Here is a 21,018-nt window from a genome sequence, read left to right as displayed (position 1 = left end):
AATAAACATCACTTCTCATACTAACAGATCAAGTTTCATTATGGGATACATAGTCCAAAGTATTTAATAATTGCTTACAATTAAGTAGATAATAAATATATTAAAATTATTAATAGTTTAGTGTTCCTCTATTTCAATTATCTTTCAATGTACTTGCAATGAAGCAATTAAGTAGACTCTTACTGAAGCTAGAGGTCTAGTGAGCAGTAAAGCAGATTACACAGAAAATCCTCATGCTGCCTTTAGCTAATGCTGGGTGATGTGTTATTGAAGCTTAAACTTGTTTGAATGGAAACTGAGTTTTATAAAAGTACCTAACCTGGCCATGGTATGCCCCAGCCAAGGCTGGGCTGGTCCATCAGGCTGTGGCAAGGCAGAGCTGTGGGGAGCTTGATGTGAGCAGTGGAGAAAGTGACCCGACTAGAAAGGGAAAATTACTGAGCAGAGCAAAATGTCTATTGGAAAAGAGTAGCAGAGAAAAAGCCTGCCAGCTTGGGAGCTGTGATCCTGGGAACCAAAAGCGTCCTTGAAAAGTGCAGCTGCTTTCTTCTATGTACAGCTGCGTGCCTAGAAACCAGAGACATCCTGAGATACCACTGATAAGCACAGAAACAGGCAACTGTAACCACAATTTTTCTCCTATAAAAGTGAAAAAGTAGTCTGGGAAAGGGGAAGACACCCCAAGTAAGTAAAGATTCTGAACTGGCTGTTCTAACTGCAAGAGCATGGAAACAGTCTGGCAAAATAAAAACTTACTTGAAGCAAGAGCAATTATCTCCATTTATTGGACGTTCCAGGTGTCGCACAGGAACTTACAAAATTGGCTGTCCAATTACCCATTTGAAACAATTACATTTTTGTTCAGAAGAACAGGGCAGAACACGCTGGTCTTTGTGCCATGCACAGCCAGGCTGCCTGGGCTGTGCTCTGCAGACCCTAGGCAGGGAGAGCAGGACAAGGAGCAGCTCATTGTCCTCACCATGGCTCACCTCAGCCGGCAGCGTTCCTGTGCCACATGGCAGCCCTCACAGCCCACGTGGGCCAAGGAGCCTGTGGGCAGCACTGCCTCCTCATTAGGGACTCCCTACAGGCCTTCCTGCAGGTGTTGGGAGCCTCCCACCAAGCTTCATCATACCAAGCGTTGGCATTGTTGGAATGGCTAAGAATGCCAGTGGTATCCCAGGATGCATTAGGAAAAGCATTGCCAGCAGGTCATGGCAAGGGATCCTGCCCTTCTACTCAGCCCTGGTGGGGCACATCTGGAGTGCTGTGTCCCGTTCTGGGCTCATGAGGACAAGAGGGATGTGGAACTCCTAGAGTGGGTTGAGCAGAGGGCAGTAAGGAAGAATGGTAGACTGGGGCATCTCTCTCACAAGGAAAGGCTGAGGGAGTTGCATCTATTCAGCCTTGAGAAGAGAGAGCTGAGAGGGGACCTCATTAATGTGTGTAAATATCTAAAGGGTGTGCAAAGAGGATGGAGCCAGGCTCTTTGTGGTGGTGCCAAGCACTAGACAAAGAAACAACAGGCAGAAACTGTTGCACAGGAAGTTCCACCTGAACATGAGGAAGAACTTCTTTACTGTGCAGGTGACCAAGCGCTGGAACAGATTTGCCCAGAGGCGTTGTGGAGTTTCCCTCAATGGAGATATTCCAGAACCGTCTGGATGCAATCCTGCGACATGTGCTCTGGGATGACCCTGCCTGAGCAGGGATATGGTCCCTTCCAACACGAACCATTCTGTGAGTCTGGGAAGGCCTGCGATGGCCACAGCAGCGGAGGCAGCGGGACGGGGGTGGCCGCGCGGAGCATCCCGGCGGGATGGAGCGGGCGCTGTCCCGCGGCAGGCACGGGGCGTGCCGGGATAGATGGAGCGGGCGCTGTCCCGCGGCAGACACGGGGCGTGCCGGCATAGATGGAGCGGGCGCTGTTCCGCGGGAGGCACGGGGAGCGACGGGATGGATGAAGCGGGCGCTGTCCCGCAGGAGGCACACGGAGCGCCGGGATGGATGGAGCGGGCGGGGCGGCGACGCAGACGCTGCCCGGAACAGCGGCGACCGCGAGTGGCGCCGGGCGGGGCCGGCGGACAGGCAGTACCGGAAGGAGGGGCCGGTGCAGCATTCCAGGTCGTCACTTCCTGGCCGTCACTTCCCGGAGGCGGTGCCGGGCGCGCTGCCGGACGGCGCGGCTATGGGGAGCCGCGGGCAGGCGAGTGACATACGCGCACAGCACACTCACGGGAGCTGCGCCGCAGGCGGGAGGGGAGGGTGCAGCCTTTGGCTCTGTAAGGTCCAAAACACATAGACTTTCAGGACAAGGAGGGCACAGAACCAGATAAAGAAAGCAAAGGCCGTTGTGGGAAAAGGAAGTGAGATGTGACAAGCAGAGGTTACAATGCATGAAAAGCATGACTCGTGAAGGTATGATGAAGGAAAGCAAATAGTTAAGAGTTATTTAAGTCTTTCGTATTATGGTGTATTGTCGGGCTCAAGAGCACGTTTTCCAGCAGTATTCCGAAGCTGGTGTTGGGAGTGCTAATACACCGAGGTATTTGTGGAGTTCTGTGTATAAGTAGGTGACTGTAGGGGTCAAAGGAGTCTGCATTAATGTATCGATCAAGGCCATCTGATGCAACAGCTCTGTGGCTGGTGTAGGGAATACTGCCCAGGAGGAGTTTGCAGCAGTAGAGTCAGATGGAGAGTTTGAACAGATCCACAAGGGTCGCCAGAGTCCAGCCCTTAGCCCTGCATGGGACCAAGAGTGCCCGAGAGTATCATCCAAATGCTTGAACTGCACCAGGCTTCATGCTGTGACCACTTCCCTGGGAGCCTGCACCAGTGCCCAACCATCCTCTGCAGAAAGAACCTTTTCCTGATATCCAGCCTAAATCTCCCATGACACAACTTTAGGCCATTCCCTTGGACCCTGTCACTGGTCACAAGAGAAGAGGTTGATCTCTGCTTCTCTTCTTCCCCTTGTGAGGAAGCCGTAAACTGCTGTGAGGGTAGGCAGGTGCCTGAAAATTGCTCATCAAAGAGTTTGAATTAACTATAAAATACTTCAAGTTTCACCATGTGTGTCTTTTACACAAGACCATTGGTAATATTAATTTAAGATTTGTGAAGATGGTGAATTGTGGGGTAGAAATATTTCAGAATGTCCTGAAATAATTTAGTTAAATCTGTTAAAATACATCTAAAAAGCAAGAATTCTTTTTGCTGATGTTTAATTCCGTGAGTTTGCTTCCCACAGATTAACCCATCTAGGGAATGTCATAATTAAAGGCAACATGGTTCTGTTCCATTGCTAATTATTAAGCACACAGAAGCTGAAAAAGAGTTTGCAGGCTCCATGTTCATTATTTAATGTCTCTGCTCAGATTGAGTTAACAGATTGTGAAGGCTCACTAATTCTTGCAGAAGTGACAAGCGGTTTTTTTACTTGAACATTCATGAGACCCTTTTGCAATTGAGAATGCACTAATTTGCCCTCTTTCCAGAAAGATCTGTAATGCACTTACATACACTCAACAGCACGCTGAGTCATATGTTACAAGTAAAAGTTAATGATCTGATCTAATCCACATGGTGAGATGAGATTCAAAGTTGTCTGTTGGTAGCACTACAAAATTCACATTGAACTGGAAACTTGCATGTTCTTACTGGCTTATGTCTTCTTTGTCTTCCTGAAAGCTGTGTTACTGTGTGTGCATTTCTGGATGAATTGTCTCAAGGTGTGGCCAAGTGACCAGCTGAGTAGAGGATGAGAACTTAGTTTGAAAATCTAAACATTTGTTGACATCTGTTGAAAACAGTAGCTTTTAGAGAAGATTTCTGTCATTGGCAGACCTAAAGCAGAGGCAACACTTTTGTCAGGGTCCTGCCAGGATGTTTTTGTTTTACTTTTAGGGGACAGTCTTGTTTGTATCTCCAGTGCAGATACAGATACATTGATAAAGAAGGTAGTCTTTTCACAGTTACAGCTCTGTGTTTTCTTTGTATCCTTCTGAAAAATTTTAGGAATACTAATTGTGAGAAAGCAATTTAAGGTTATTATGAGGTACTTGAAATTGTGCCTTCTAGAGAAGCCAAAACACTCAAAGTAGTGGAAAGAGCTGCAAAACAGCTCTTGTTATCAAGGGTTTTTTTGGTTCTTGTCAGAGATTTTTTTCCAGTTCCTGACAAAAACCCAGAAAGTCTCATAAGGACTTGGGGATTTCTGTAATTCATTTTCATGAATGAACAGCCAAAACCACATGCCTGTGAGCTGTGATTCTCAAGGGTTTGCTTTTCATATATATTGAGGTGTGTCTTCTTTACTTTGTAAGTCCTAATTTTTTGCATGTTTGATTTTCCTGAAGTTTTTATTGGCTGACCTGGCATTTATATTTGAGGGGAGGACTTTGCTTTGTGTTTGTTGTGTTGCCATACCACCTGTAGAAGATTATGCTCAAGTATTGCACAGTGACATTAAAAATAAGTGTTGAATTAGTTAATATACAGTTTCAGATGCTTTTGAAATTCACTTTTCTCAAATTGGTTTGCAAGTGTGAGAGTACTTTTAACATTTCTATTCCTGCTTTTTTCAATAATTGGAGAATAACCGCTAATATACCCTTGGTAGTACCTTCAAGTGACTTAACATTCAGAGTGATTCCAATTCTGTTGGTTTATTTGATGTTACCACAATAAGTATGTGTGCATCTGTGTATTTCCAGGATTATATTGGCATTGTGCCAAATAATTAATTAGCCATTTAATGCTAGCATTTTAGATTAATTTGAAATGTCTGGAACTGTCTGGGATTTTGATTACATAACTTTTAGTTTCGCTGCAAGTTTTTTAATTGATAATTGAAGCAAAGTATCTTGGATATTGGTTTGAGTCTATCAAATTCAGCACTAAATGCGAAGAACATGAAATTTCAACTGAAACTTTTGTAGTTGTAAGATGTTAATTTCAACAGAGCCTGGCTAGCAAATAAGTTAATTCTATTGATGTTATATTGGCAGGTGTTGAAGGTTTTTAAGTTGTTACACAGAACACGGCAAGAAGTTTTTAAAAATGATAACAGAGCACTTGAAGGTGAGTTACTTGTTTGGTCTGTGCTTACCTCTATTTCTGTGGAACTTTCTTCTCTGAGTACACAGAAAGAGAGTTCTTAACATAATCTTTCTTAAAATTATTGTCTTTCATATTTCTAAGTAATCATTGGGAAAACTTGTAATAAGTAACCAGACGTCCTTTAATTTGAAACAAAAACATGTTTGTTAGATTCAAGCACTCAAACCATATTTTATAAGGGAAACATCTCCTTTTTTGAACACTGCCAATCTTCCTGGGAGGTTTTATTTTCTCTTTTCTTTTTTAACTTCCGCTCTCCAGTCCAACAAAAGCATGTTTAACTGTACTAAGCATTTGAATTAGTTGTCTCTATCTGAGTTGTCCTCAAAGGATAAGTGCTGCTTTTTTAATAAACAAGCTTCTGTATATAATTCAAAGTGCTCGATAGGAAATCTTACTTTATTCCTATACTAGTCAATTTAAAATACGACATCACATGAATTGCATGGAAATCTCACATTGAAATACTTCAGGCAGAGTGTCCCGGGAAGGCGTGATAAAGGGCTTAGGATTCTGAGCTTTGAGGCAATGACAAACACAAGATACAATTTTTTTCATGCTTTAGTTTTTTTGTTTACTTTATTCAGCTGCAAGACAAAAGATAAATGAAGAATTCAGAAATAACCAAGACGAGACATCTGAGGAGAAGATAAATGAGGTACTACTTCTCTGGTTTTTTGGAGGTATTTTTTCCCACTTTGCAGCAGAATACTTATGAATGAGCTTTTTACTTAAAGGATCTTTAAACCAGTGTAAGTATATTGAGACTTCATAAGCCAGGTTAGTTAGGAAAGACTTCTACATGCATCTTTCTTTAGAAATATATAGATACCTCTGATGGTATTAATAAGAATCTTTGTGCATACAAAAATACATGAGTAGAAAGTGTTTCTGATAGTTCAGAATTATTATATTGAAGTTTTTAATTAACATTATGGGAAAAAATGTTTACAGTTTCTATTTTATTGTAAATATTTTATACTTTGCTCGTAATATCTATCTGACCTGTGGTCACTTAAGTTTACCTGGTCGTTGTTTTGTAGACAAGAACAGAGAGATACAGAGAAGTTAAATAATCTGTTCGGTTACTGGCAGATCACAAATGAGTCAGCATCTTCTATGGGAGGCAAAAAACAACTAAACGATTATGACTGATTGTAATATAGATATATTAATTATACTACAGGGATTTTTTTGCTTCTTTTTTATACATGGTGCATTAAAAGTAGAGTATTCTGTTAGCTCTCCAAGTTGGATATTTTTGCTCAATTGTAACCTTTACATTTTTTACTGACTCATTTTTCTAAAACTTACTGAGACCGGAAATGAAACTTCTGTATTTTGCATTATATTAGTCCGTAATATTCATACACAGTAAATAACTTGGTCTTTGTCATTCAGCCTTTTAGCACACTGTATTTATATTGTCATCAGTCACAGGTTGGAAGAAAGTGGTTCTATTCCTCCATTGCAGAAGGAAATGTAAAGTTCTTTCTCTTACTGGCCACTGGACAGTAACATAAATAGTTTGAACCATTTAGTTAGGACTTCGTTCATTTCTGTTTGTTATCAGCTCCCTATAGTAATACTCTGTGTTTGTTTTCCCAGTGTCTGATCAGCTCAGTTATGTGATTCGGGGTTTTTTTAATAGATGTTCAGGAAGAATACTTGCTGTAATTTTTAAATCTGGATTTGTTAGGATTGACAACCTACAAAATACACGTTAACTTTTTAATGTGGGTTACTTGATAATTGATTAAATGTGTCAGTGGAAGAAATGCCAGATTTTCATTCCAACTACACACTCCGAGAGCATCACAGAAGCTGTTGTATTTATTATATAGACGTAGATATATCGTTGTGTGTGTGTGTATATATATATATTCAGAAAAGACAGGCAGGGTAGGAGAGCTGGAGGGGTGGCTTTATATGTTAGAGAGTCTCTTGACTCTGTTGAAGTTGAGGTCAGCAGTGACAAGGTTGAGTGCCTGTGAACCAGAATCAGGGGGAAGGCCAACAAGGCTGACATTCTTGTGGGTGTCTGTTACAGACCGCCCAACCAGGATGATGAAGGAGATGAATTATTCTACAAGCAGCTGGCAGATGTCTCAAAATCTCCAGCCCTTGTTCTTGTGGGTGACTTTAACCTGCCAGATATCTCCTGGGAGCTTCATACTGCAGAGAAGAGGCAGTCAAGGAGGACAATTTCCTTCATCAACTAGTAAATGAGCCTACCAGGGGTAAGGCCCCACTAGATCTACTGTTTACAAACAGAGAGGGGCTGGTGGATGATGTAGTGGTTGGATGCCATCCGGGGCACAGCGACCATGAAATAATAGAATTTTCAATCCTCAGGGATGTAAGGAGAGCCATCATTAAAACCTCTACACTGGACTTCTGGTCCTGCACTTTGGCCACAACAACCCCATGCAGCACTACAGGCTGGGCACAGAGTGGCTGGAGAGCAGCCAGGCAGAAAGGGACCTGGGGGTACTAATTGAGAGGAAGCTCAACATGAGCCAACAGTGTGCCCAGGTGGCCAAGAAGGCCAATGGGATCCTGGCCTGTATCAAAAGCAGCTTGGCCAGCAGGACCAGGGAAGTGATCCTTCCCCTGTACTCTGCATTGGTGAGGCCGCACCTTGAGTGTTGTGTTCAATTCTGGGCCCCTTAGTTCAGGAAATATATTGAGGTGCTGGAGCAGGTCCAGAGAAGAGCAGCAAGGCTGGTGAAGGGAATGGAGCACAAGTCCTGTGGAGAGAGGCTGAGGAAGCTGGGGTTGTTTAGCCTGGAGAAGAGGAGGCTCAGAGGTGACCTCATCACTGTCTAGAACTACCTGAAGGGAAGTTCTAGCCAGGTGGGGGCTGGTCTCTTCTCCCAGGCACTCAGCAATAGGACAAGGGGGCATAGGCTCAAGCTCTGCCAGGGGAAATTTCAGTTGTATATCAGAAAAAAATCCTTTATAGAGAGAGTAATCAGGCATTGAAATGGGCTGCCCAGAGAGGTGGTGGATTCACCATCCCTGGAGGTTTTTAAACTGAGATTGGCTGTGGAACTGAGTGCCATGATCTGGTAAAGGGACTGGAGTTGGACCAAGGGTTGGACTCGACAATCTCGGAGATCTTTTCCAACACAATCAATTCTATGGTTCTATGACATGTATGTGTATGAATAGACTGTGTTGCCAAAGAACTAAATCAAATTATATACAGGGCTTGTACACGTTTGGCCCCTTGCTTGCATGAACATAGTACTGTTATTGTTCTGCTTTGGACAGCAGCTGAAAACACTAGTATTCATGATTCAAACATGGATTACTTTGCCTGAGTAGAAAGCTGCAGTGTATTCTAATATGACATCAAGTACTTTTATCTGTACATACTTGTACCTATCAAGTACGCAGTGATCTTACAGAGATGAAAGTAACTGTATTATAGTATGAGAATGTGAGAGATGGCAGTTGAATCCGATGCAGTGGTTTCAGTTCAGATCGAAAGGGCACTTTGGAAGTTATCTTGGTTGTCTTCACTTCCTGTGATTTGAATTGCTGTGTCAGAGCAAATGGCAGAATTCCTTTGAGATCAAACTGAAGGGGAAGGTGTGGTTCAGGATCATGCAGCCTGGCTGCTAATGGGTTTTCAGTAGGGAGAACTGAAGGATACCTTCTCCAAACTCTTACAGGGCAAAGGTATGAGGAGAGATGCAGTGTAGATATCAAGTCTTGAGCTCTAACCTTTGCAAAGATCCACTTCTGTTGGTACACAGTACTTTCAAGTGTAAGCATGTCTCCTGAAGTGTCTCACTTGTGCAATTTCATGTCTTTCTGGCACAAGTATCTTGAAAACAAGCATTAGGCTTCTCTTAATGGCTCAGAAAAAAACCTAGCAAGGGCACTTCAGCTTATCATCTTAGTGAGGGAAGGAAATGTAGGCTTTTTGCCAAATGCTAATGCCTTTGCCAGTCTTAGGTAGTGCCTTGTTCTTGTACTGCTTTTCCGTGAAATCTCTGTTCTTAATTCTTGTCATGTTTTGCTGTTGTTTTTGTCTCTTTACTTCAAGAGCAATAGTGTTTAAAGAATGCGATTGCCTTTTCACTAGGGCAAATGTTATTGGGGCATTCACAAATGTCTTTGATCATTGGAAACTACTTAATAAGTTCTATAGTCGCATTTTACCTTATTCATTTGAGGTTTAATTGGGTGTATAGACGTATATACTGCTGTATGTTACTGAGCTGAAGTTTCCTTCTCTCTTCTGTATTACAGAGTAGTTTATGTATCAACCCGTAAGTTATTCCAGGATCCCCAAGGCGAAAGCTACATATAGATAGTATATAACTAACCTAATGATAGAACTGACTGACTTTATTATTTGAATAGTTGTCTAGTATGGAAAATATCCTCAGGAATAAGCACATATAATTTAATATAATATAATTACTCTGTTGTGTTTTTTGTGCTTCCATTTGCCAGCTTCTGAAAATAGCTTCAGATGTTGAAGTGATTCTCAGAACTTCTGTTATTCAGGCAGTTCACACAGATTCTGACAAAATAGGTGAGTAAATCTACATGCTAATATATAAAAATGTTGTAGTTGTGTAAATAAATACAGACTGAAAATAAGTAAAGGAATAGTGAGACAAATAGTCTATCTGTTATTCTCTGTCCAAACCCTTAATGTAAGCTGTTGAGTAATGTCACTGCCTAGGACAGGTGGAGATTTTAAAGGTACAAAGTTTCTGTGCAAAGATTTTGAAATGAGCTCTTAGAAATATATTTAATGCATCAGTATCAGTACTTAGATGCAAAAAACCCATACATTTGAGAAAATAAGTTTTCTTTCTTGTAAGATAAGGGATAACAGTGCACTTTGGACAGCTTGTTACTCATTGCATGCACGAAACACACGGTTTTACAGGTTTACTGTTTCTTCACAGTCCTACTGTCTGGCTTAGTCAAAGTACAGCATTGTGACTTCATGTGCTTGTAATTTAGTTTTTTCTGCTGGAGCAAATCTGACATGATACAACTCCTTCATGAAGTAAAGACGAGCTGATTTCTGAAAAGCTCAATGGCAAAAACTCAGGCGTCAGGAAGTGGTTAAAATGGTGCATAATTAGGCAAACCCTAATACAGTGTATTTCTGGGACAGTATAGTCAGTTTTGTGACAACATACTGGCAATAACTTTTATGAGATGCTTTCTTTTTCTGTTGGCCTTTAAAACAGGTGTGACAAGATAAATATTACAGATCAGATTCCAGGAGCTGGGGGAGCAGGCTAAGTCAAATTCAGTACTAATTTTTGAAACTGTTGAAGTAAGCATGGCTCAGGCTTCATAAAATCACCATTCACTTTCCTGCTGAAAGTTACTGCAAGACTTTGTCTTTTTTTGTGGTTTCTTACTGCTATTACAATTTTCAGTGCTCTTAAAAGGAAAAATGGGAAGGCTTTAGTGTGACCAAGTGAAGGTAAAAATCTTAGCATAACTTTTTCTGAGGTAGAAATCATGATGCCACTTGTACACTTACCAGAAGTTCAAATCCTAGTTCAGATCCCATCATAAACCTGAACTTCAGGTCCTCATGATCCTCATAAGATCCTGATTTTTTGTTTGTTTATGTAAAAACAACTGCGAAATAGTATTTTCCATAAGATTATAATCTTACTGAGTTTTTTTTTTCCATTACAGTGCTCATACCCAGGAAAGATCTGCTACAAGACAACACTCCTTACTTAGATAAACCAACAAAAAAACAAGAATCCTGAGGAAAATATGCCCCTCTCCCCAGCAAGTTAATATCCTGTAATGAGATCCCTGAAAATCAATAGTGAATCCCTGTTTTAATGCTAGATTTTGAAAACAGTTAAATATTGTTACCAGGAAAATGGAGACTGAAATCAACTCACGGATTTTATTGAGTGTGTGGTATCATCATGCACTTCTTCCGTGGAATGTTTCTGATTATGACAGCTGTGAGACAGAGTTTCCTAGCAGTGTTTGTCAAAGCTCAATAAAAATTAAATGCAGCTCTTAATCCTGATAATATTTATTTATAAGTTTATTGTCAATCATAGGCTGCTTCGAAGTCATGAAAAAACATGTTGTGGCACTTGCCATTAAATTTGTGCTTTTCACCAGAAGCATGATTTCTGAAGTGGTTAATTGTACACTAATATACTGTGATTCTTCAAGGAGTTCTTAAAGTTTATCTGAACGAATTTTTTTGTTTTACTGATGGGAGAGCATATGTAGTGTTTTTCTTCTCCCACACACCTTGAAATAAGCAGGAATGTTAGGAGTTTAGTTCTCAGATAACAGCACAACCCGGTGACAACCTAATCTAAGGCTGTTGGTTTAGATCATGTGGTTTATAAGTTTATGATTTGTGTTTTAACTTGTGATTATTAGGTGACTTACTGAAGCATTTTCTAAAAAACAGAGGCTTGCTGCTTAGTTGCAAGTGATCTAACTTGCCTAGAGTGAATGTATGAGGAGTTTAATTAGAGTAAGCCCTAATCACTTCCATTTTTTTTCAGATGCTTACTTGCTTCATGTGGAATTCATCAAAATGCTCTGTTTACTTCTGTTTTAATTGGAACCAGGTACAACTATGTAACCGAGGGAGACGGGTTTGTGACCTGCTGAGACGACTTCACAGAAGTTACTGCAACAGGCAACTTTATTCATCCGCTCACAAAACTCTTATACACTTCAATAACTGAATTCCTCCGCAGCTCCGCCACCTTGGCACTGATAATTGGTTAACAATGCTGTTTACATGACAATGCCTGCTCTAATTGGCCGATTACACACATCTGTTGAGAGGGTGGCTGGAGCTGCTGACCTCATTAACTAGTCCTTGAAGCTACAACACGCTAAGTACAGAAACAAGTTCAATACACAACTCACACTTTAGATCTAAGAGCATATGAAATCCCAACAATTCCCCCGTTTATTTTTTTTTGAACTATCCATGTTTGATTAATTGTCTGCAGAATGGCTTACTTAACATACCTAACTTCACATCATAAGAGTATAATATAAACACACACAGCAATAACATCATTAAGACTTAACCAAATTACAATGCTATCTTATTAATCTTAAGAAAGTAAACTAAAAACTTAAAAGAGAAACCTTATCCACACTAGTCACTAAAACAGATAAATGCCGGCATAGTAAGAGTAGTAAGGCACTGATTAGAGTTAAGAAGACTTAAAATACTACTTAACCATGTGATCAAAGGATTTCTTATTTGAGATTAGCTAATACAAGTCTCTTGCTGTCTGGTTACGTTGGCAAAGACAAACCAAATATCCTGAGTTGGCAGCAGAGTAAGGCTAACTTCACTCATAATAGCAGAACTACCAAACATACACAGTTCTATTGTTATTACAGGTGACAACTTATATGACCTAAGCAGACCCAAACAATTGGCAGAGTCCAACAGGTTGATCTCGAAAGGTAATATTGTTGCCACGCTGATTGTCGTCATCTGGTGTGTCTTTATCTTGTTGTTTGGTGGCTGCCTTGGTCCACTTTGCCAGAATCCATTGAGGTCCTGTTGGTGTTAAAACACAATTATAGCCTCTCCCAAAGAATATTACTTCAGCAGGGCCTTTCCATTCACCTGTTTTAGGATCCCTATAAGTAACCTTGACAGTACAGTTGGGCTGTATTTTGGGCAGAGCTCTACCATGTAATAGAGCTGCAGGTTCTGCATTATCCCCAAAAATACATAAATGATTCATTACAAAGAGTGCCTTGTTTAGCTTCTCCTGAATATCTAATTCATCCTTAAATTTATCCAAGTATTCCTTTAAGGTTTTATTGGTTCGTTCAACTACAGCTTGTCTGGTAGGGGAGTGTGGAATCCCTGTTACATGTTTAATTCCCCAATGTTGAAACCACTTTTTCACACTTTGACTGGCATATGCAGGCCCATTATCTGTTTTGATGGTTTCTGGAACCCCCATGACTGCCACACACTGCGTCAGGTGCCGTTTAACATGCAAAGCCCTTTCTCCTGTTTGTGCAGTGGCCCATACAAACCGCGAGTAAGTGTCAACTGTGACATGGACGTACTTAAGCCTCCCAAAACTAGGTACGTGTGTGACGTCCATTTGCCATATTTCTAGGGCTTTTAACCCGCATGGATTTACTCCCATGCCAATTCCAGGCCCATGGTGGCTGCATTGAGGGCAAGTTCTCACAATTCCAGAGGCCTCTGCCTGAGAGAGCTCAAAGTCCCTCATCAGACCTTTAGCATTTTGGTGAAATTGATTATGCGCCATCCTGGCAGATTCGAATTTGTTAAGTGGACAGTGGATCGTTATTGCTGCAGAGACTAGTGCATCTGCCTTTGCATTGCCCTGTCCCAGACCCAAACTCCACTAATGGCTCCATATGTGAATTACACAATACGGCAAGCTGCGCTGTTGAATAGCTTGCTGGAGCTGTTGGAACAATCGCACTAATCGCGGCCTACCAGTTTTTCTTATTGCTGCATCCTCAATGCGCTGGGCCACACCTGCAACGTACAATGAATCTGTTACTACATTCAATGAACTCATCATCCAGTGATTAAATGCCCAACATACCGCGGTAATTTCTAGTGTCTGCAACTATCCTCAGCAGTTCCCTTTAGCACCTTCTTTTGCCACTGATTATCTGTTTTCCACACAATGGCAGCAGTTTTCAATAACTTCCCTGCATCAGTAAACACAGTGACAGCATCCACCAGCGGTATTCTAGAGCACAAGGGAATGCCTGACCATCTCTGCGTGGTTAACAAGGCCCCAAGTTTCCCTGTAGGAAATTCTGTGGTTATCCTGACCATCCTAGCAAGCTTCGTTGAAGCACCTCTGAGTTATTCAAGGCGCATTCAAGTTCTGTTGGTGTCATGGGCAGATGGACATACTCTGGTTCTGCCCCTGAAATGGCAACTGTTCTCGTTCTAGCCTTCATAATGAGGTTTGCCATGCTCTCAATGAGTGGTACAATGCTTTTCTTGGGCATAACTGGACCAAATACCCACTCTATCAAACACATTCTCTCCTTCTGTTTTCCCCTCTTTTTCTTTTGCCATTGAGCAATCACTGCATTCACGAATGGGGCCGACAGGAGAACAAAGACCAAAAATGGAAAATTGAGAATTCTGCGGTGTGCCCATCTATTATTAACTTTGTCTACGATGTTTTGGAGGGCCATACGTTGTGCATCAGAGACACAGACAGGCTGGGTAGGGTCTGTACCCTTCAGCAGCGGCAACAGAGGTGCAAGGTCTTAATTCCGTAAGCCTACCACTGGCCGTACCCATTGCAGATCCCCTAATAGTTTCTGAGCATCATGCAGGGTAACAACCTCTGTTGATATGGTCAGTTTTTGGGGACGGATCACTGAATCTGAGATAGCCCACCCTAAATACTTCCAAGGCTGGCTAATCTGGAGCTTTTCCTGTGCTATTTGAAGTCCAAAGGCAGAGAGGGTGTCAAGGATTTGCTGAGTTTGTTCAGAAGTAAAGGACTGTTGTTGACAGAAAACCACATCGTCTAGGTACTGGTAAATTAATACATGTGGCCATGTTTGCCTTAGTGGAGCTAGTGCAGCTGCTACATAGAGCTGACACAAGGTGGGGGTGTTCTTCATGCCTTGGGGCAGGACGGTCCATTCAAACCGTTTCGCCGGTTCTGCCCTATTAAGCGAAGGCAGGGTGAATGCAAACCTCTGAGTATCATTAGGGTGTAAACGGATTGTGAAAAAGCAATCCTTAAGATCAATAATCAGCAGTGGCCAATTTTCAGGCAACATAGCTAGGTTTGGTAGACCTGACTGCACTGCCCCCATAGGCTGCATCTGCTCATTAACCTTTCGCAAGTCGTGAAGCAAACGCCACTTCCCTGACTTCTTTGGCACGACAAATATCAGGGTGTTCCATGGACTAACAGACTCCTTTAAATGGCCTTGTTCAACTTGTTCTGATATGAGTTGATGAGCAATTTCCAGCCGCTCTTTTGTCAACGGCCATTGCTCCACCCAGACAGCCTCATTGGTCAGCCAGACGAGTGGCCGGGGTGGTGGCGGCTTTCCAATGGCCGTTGTGAAAAAACCGTTCCTACGGTAGACAGGGTTACTCCCATTTGTGCCATCGCATCTCTGCCAAGAAGCCCTGGGAGTCCGGGGGGAAGGGGACAGACATAGACAACTACGGAAGGCACTGATTCCTCGGTAGCGATCTGTGCAGGACCGAGGGATGTCCTTGCCGTGGTTATGCCCCCGAGGCCAGTAACCCCTTCCATGGCCACCTGTAATGGCCAATGCGGCGGCCACAAGGTTTGGCTAACCATTGTGACATCTGCCCCCGTGTCTAGCAGCAGCTGAATAGGGTACCGCTCTCCGTTATAGGAGAGAATGACTTTCAAAATGGGTTGCGATTTTAGCTGCAGCGACAAACACGCCACTGGCCCTGAAGAACCGAAACCACGATCACCTCGAATGTTACTCACACTTTTCCCTAAGGACATTGTTTGTAGCAGGTTAGTCAGCGGCACGACTTGGGCTATGCAGCTTCCCGCTGGGATGACCATGGAGGGTTGCAAGGTGTGTGCTACTATTTTAACCTCCCCCGTGTAATCAGCGTCAATCAAGCCTGGCAGCACCACTAATCCTTTAAGCCCTGCCGATGATCGACCCAACAACTCCCCAAAGGAGTCTCTCGGTTTCTGCCACCCAGTAGAAATCTTTTGGGGAGACGTGTCAGTCAAGACAACATCTACTGTTGTTGCCAGGTCAATCTCGAGGCTCCCGGCAGTGGCGGGAGCGCCCCATTCACAACATTGGGAGTTACTGTTGTCCCCGCGCGACCCCATTCACGCTCGCTATCCCATTTCCCGACCTTCTACACGCTTCGCCGACATGACTCCTACTTTGACACAGGGTGCACCACACTGGTCCAGCCATGCATTGTTTACGAACATGCCCTGGCTTGCCGCAACGAAAACACTCCCAGTTGCCATTGCGACGCCCATCCCCCTTTCTGGGATGCGGCCGTGTTACAACTGCCATGAGCATGGGGAGCTGTTGAAGCGTATTTGTGATAGACTTATTCTGCTCCTTCATAGCCTCCCCCACAGCCTCAGCTAAAAATACATTTTGTTGTTGTGCCTGAGCTCTGGAAACACGGTCCAGCATATCCACCAGCGAGGCCTCCTTAGGCAAAGTGCTTAAGAGCAGTCTAGTTTTGCCATTTGCATGTTCAAAGGTGAAGGTCTTAAGGAGATTCTCCCTCATACCTTCTTGCAAATCCGCGTCAGATTCCAAAGCACTGACTAAGCGATTAATAAAGGTCTCATAAGTCTCTTGCTCACCCTGACGCACATTCGCCCAGTTTGGCCCCTTTTTCTCTGTTGGGATACGCAACAACGCCTTATGAGCTGCTTCTGCAGACGCTCTATGGAACTCAGCAGGAAACTGGAGCTGTCTGGGAGTTGCTGCGTACGGGCCTTGCTCCATTAGCATATCGAGCTGTAACCCATGCAATGCATGTCCCTGCGGCACTGGTGTGTTCACAACCTTTCTACATTCCTCCTCCCATAACCTTTCCCACTGCACATATTGAGATGGTGTGCATAGCAATTTTGCCAAGGCCATGCAGTCATTTGGACACAAAAGCTCTGCGCTAAAGACATACCCCAGCATTTGCTTTACCGGTTCACTATGCAGCTGGTATTGAGTAACCGTAGCTCGTAGCTGCTGTAACAGCTTCCATTCATAAGGCTTGTGAGTTCCTACGGCCTGGCCCTGCGGGTTGGTAGTTTGCAGTACGGGAAAACCACAATGAGACCCCAAAGCCCCTACCGCCGCCCAATCACCCTCCAGCAAGGCATCCTGTATTATACCGGACCAATTTCCCCCATTCTTAGGACGCAGTAGTAACCCCCCACCCGACTCTATCATTATGTCATTCCCGAAGTCAAGAGCCCTCAGGTTATCTGTGATGCCGGCGGGGGGAGGGAGTGGTGGAGGCCACGGCAGCGGCCGATAGCGCGGAGCAGAGGGGATCCGAGAGCCCCGATCTCGGCGCCTGCGGTCGATATCGTCATTGGAATCAGAGTCGCTGGAGCCACTGGGCGGAAGCAGGGTCGACCTCGGCGTTTTCAGGCGGCAGTCAGCGTCCCTAGCATCGGCAGTTGACGTAGCGGAATTTGAGGCTTCGGCAGCTGCGGCAGCCTCTTGCACCTCACCAGTGATCTGAAGGACTGCTACTTCCACGCCAGGGGCTACAGGAGCCATCTTGAAAAGTCCAGAGTGGCCACACCGGTCCTCATTGTCATCTAGCATATGTTGAGCTGCCATAGCCACTTTCTTCTCAGCCTGGTACTGCTTAAGGTGGCTCATAACTTCTTGCCAGGCTGGTCCTAGTTCTTTCGCCTCTTTGCCTCCATCTATTGCTTTTTCACGGAGCTTATCACCTACTTCTTGCCACTCCAACACATCAAAAAGTTGCAATGACAGTTTAAAGAGTCCTGCTTTCTTAGCCCACGCGAGCAAACATAACAGCTTTTTCGTGGACACAGCAACGCCTCGCACAGCGAGAAACTCTAAGAACAATTGCTGGGCTGCATCCTTCTCCATTTTTCACTCGTTTACAGCCCTCCATGCCCGGGTTGTCGACAAAACCTTTGGCTTGCTCGACCTTTTCTCCCACTACTTCCTCTTGCAAGGGCATTCACATATCCAGACGAGCTGGATCTTGCGGGCAACGTCCTGCACGTCCCAGTAACCGGATTCTGCGGGCAGGGTCCACACGTCTGAATTCTTCAGATTCCGTGGACTGAAATCGCACGTCTGGTCCAGCCAGATTTTGCGAACAGCTAGCAACTTGTTTTCGGGTGCCAGTTGTAACCGAGGGAGACGGGTTTGTGACCTGCTGAGACGACTTCACAGAAGTTACTGCAACAGGCAACTTTATTCATCCGCTCACAAAACTCTTACACACTTCAAAAGCTGAATTCCTCCGCAGCTCCGCCACCTTGGCACTGATAATTGGTTAACAATGCTGTTTGCATGACAATGCCTGCTCTAATTGGCCGATTACACACATCTGTTGAGAGGGTGGCTGGAGCTGCTGACCTCATTAACTAGTCCTTGAAGCTACAACACGCTAAGTACAGAAACAAGTTCAATACACTCACACTTTAGATCTAAGAGCATATGAAATCCCAACACAACTACATTGAATCTTCTCTGTGTGAAATCAGTAACAGTCACCATAGTAGGATCTAAATATGTCACACAGGATTGACATAGTCCAGTAACACATCTCAGCTCTCTTCCGGGACCCACTGATCCTGTTTATTTTTAATAAGCCTCAAAGATGTCAAAATTGCATTTCTGTTCTGGTATGGCTTCACTGACTGAGTACACCAGGAAACTAGCACTTTAATCCAGTCTCTTCCTCACACAGCATGTCAGTGTGGTAAGTACTCCTTTCTTTAAAACCGTTGTCTCTAGCTGCCCTGGGCCAGCAGCAAATACAGCACTCAGTAACTCTCTTCCAATTGCACTGATGCTCCCTGCACTGCAGCTGGGAGGCAGTAGGCAAGTGATGGGAGATAGAAGGAAACAGCTGCAGTTCCTGCTGTTTGTTGTGGTCTAGTGGCTCCACTACAATGTCTCAGTCTGCAGGGAATGTCCTGTTCAGGGCCCCTGGTGGCATTTACTTCCCTAAGGACTAGGTATATTCAATGTCTGGTTCCCTTTCCTTTGCAACCTGACTACATTGACACTTTCTCCCCACAGGGATCATAAGAGAGGGGCATGCAAGAGAGAGAAGACAGAAGGTAGTTGGAACTGTAAAGAGAAAACAAAACAGAGCATTGTCTCAAGCAAAGTGGCTAACTTTTAAGCAGAAATGATTGAACAGGTCTGGCAAGACCAGCAGATTACATAACCATTAAGGTATACATCCCATGGCATGTTAGAATTGGGGGGAATTCACCTCTTACAGACCCCTGCTTTAGGCTGTGGGCATAGCTGTAGTGATTTTATCCTTCAGGTGGATTTCATACAACTGAGGCCTGGCAAGTCTTCACTCTTTCAGTGCTGATGAAAATTAATATTGCCTGTTAGCATTCAAAATACATACTAAAAGACTTCAGTGATCTCAACAGTAGATGGTGGTCTTTTACATGGTGTTTGAGGAAACCACAAGCGAAGAAACTTTTCATGTGACTGTTGGTGTGGTGGTGTTGAGCTGTGGTGGTGTTGGAAATTACATAGCTATGCACAACATTTTCTGCAATAGTTATTTTCCTGGGATAATAGAAGCAAGAAATGAGAAAAAGTCTGCTTGCAGAATTAACAGCCTTGCAGTGTTATCATAGTGTGGCCATATGAAGACAGAAATAGCTAAAGTTGCTTCCATTGTTTTTCTCCAGATAGCAGCATTGGCAATGACTCAAAAATACAATACAAATTGCAGCAGAACCACTGACACAAAAGGGAATAAAGAAGAAAAATGGGGATCTTTTTGATGAACCACTTGCTCTGTTACAGGCAGTTTCAAAGATTAATTCAGGATTAGTTTATAGTTATACACTGTTATTTGTAAATGTGCTCTTGCTAGTACACATCACTGACTCAGATTGAAGGCACTTCTCCATCCTTTATGCCCTTACAGAAGTTGATGGTTGTTGGAGCCTCATGGAACTGGTTCATTCTCTGTCAACTGTGCATGCATGTGTATTTGATCTAAATATTTATTCATTCTCTGTAGAGAATATAAGTACAACAGTCAAACAGTCCTTGTATGGCCAGGGTCCAACAGTCTAATTTTTTTGAACAATATTGAAGTGAAATATTCTATGCACAGCTGTTCAATTTACATCTTCTTTTATACATCAGTGAATTCAGGTGGCATAAGTTAATATTAGGGCATTTCTATGTTTTGAGATCTCTGTGTCACAGTAAGTTTATCTGAAACTTAAACAAGTATACACAAATGCAGTTTTCTTTTTAGTGTTGCTCAATGAGGATCCAGCTCTAGTTGTCTTTTTCAAATGTGAAAATAGAAAATAGATAAATATCCTATCTGCAGAGTGGGACTGTAGTGATGTCCCGAATATAGGCTGGGAAGCCAATGATGCTGAGTTCTGAGCCAGATTACAAGTTCCTTTCAAACTCTGATGACAAAGTTACATATGCAAATCCATACTTAGGCATTATAATAGAGTACACATTACGTCAGGGCTGTTTAGAATAAAGACAGTCTAACGCTCTGGCCAAGTTCTGCCCGTGTGTTGCTACAGTTTGCTGTGTGATGTGCTTACTCTAAATCTGGAATCGTTCAGAACGTTGCTACATGAGGAAGTAACCGTGTAGCAGCAGCAGTGCAGTAGAGCAAAACACTCAATGCAGAGGACCCAATGTTTACACTACACGCATTGTGGAGGTTTTGGAAGACAAATGTAGATGTGAATTAATTGGAAATTTCTGAATCCGCAGTAATTGAAAAGAAAAATTATTATAAGCAAAAGAGACAATTAGAAAAAAACACCCAAAAAAGAACCTGCCAGAAAATATGCCTGTGGCCCAATTTTATTTTTTTCTTTCTTTTGGATTATAGTTCAGCATGAATTGAGCACCAGCAAAGGCATTTTTTTCAGCATCAAATTGAGTTGAAATGGACCATTTTGATAAAAACCTGGGTGGAAAGATTTGTCTTTTTGTGGGTAGCCTGGAACTGTCAGACTGGTACTAAGGTGTGCTGGTTTGGGCTGGGGTAGAGTTAATTTTCTTGGTATGGATCTGTGTTTTGGATTTGTGCTGAAGGCCAAGGTATTTTCCGCTTTTTGTACTGCCATGCTGGTGAGGAATTTGGGGATATGTGGGAGGTTA

The 21,018-nt window shown here is 43.2% G+C and overlaps 1 protein-coding gene across 2 annotated transcripts; it reads left to right on the top strand.

Moving 5' to 3' along the window:
* The first annotated feature begins 2,151 nt into the window (after positions 1-2,151).
* On the top strand, positions 2,152-12,920 carry LYRM7 (LYR motif containing 7). Of its 2 annotated transcripts, XM_071581281.1 has the most exons (6): positions 2,152-2,206; positions 5,010-5,082; positions 5,709-5,779; positions 9,592-9,673; positions 10,810-10,923; positions 11,658-12,920. In XM_071581281.1, exons 1-5 carry the CDS (start codon positions 2,189-2,191, stop codon positions 10,884-10,886), a joined length of 321 nt encoding a protein of 106 aa, XP_071437382.1. In that variant the 5' UTR covers positions 2,152-2,188; the 3' UTR covers positions 10,887-10,923; positions 11,658-12,920. The 2 variants fall into 2 exon arrangements, with proteins under 2 accessions (XP_071437382.1, XP_071437381.1); XM_071581280.1 differs by lacking the exon at positions 11,658-12,920 and having other exon boundaries at positions 10,810-11,309.
* Positions 12,921-21,018: the final 8,098 nt, after the last annotated feature.

The sequence above is a fragment of the Pithys albifrons genome, chromosome Z (genome assembly GCF_047495875.1).
Source record: "Pithys albifrons albifrons isolate INPA30051 chromosome Z, PitAlb_v1, whole genome shotgun sequence".
In the NCBI taxonomy this organism is placed as follows: domain Eukaryota; kingdom Metazoa; phylum Chordata; class Aves; order Passeriformes; family Thamnophilidae; genus Pithys; species Pithys albifrons.
Note: the sequence above shows the minus strand (reverse complement) of the source record. Positions and strands in the feature narration are given on the sequence as shown.

Excerpts from the sequence above, each read along its gene's own strand:
- LYRM7 (XM_071581281.1), top strand. Across the intron at positions 5,083-5,708 it reads TGATAACAGAGCACTTGAAG|CTGCAAGACAAAAGATAAAT; the intron begins GTGAGTTACTTG and ends TACTTTATTCAG. Across the intron at positions 9,674-10,809 it reads CACAGATTCTGACAAAATAG|TGCTCATACCCAGGAAAGAT; the intron begins GTGAGTAAATCT and ends TTTCCATTACAG.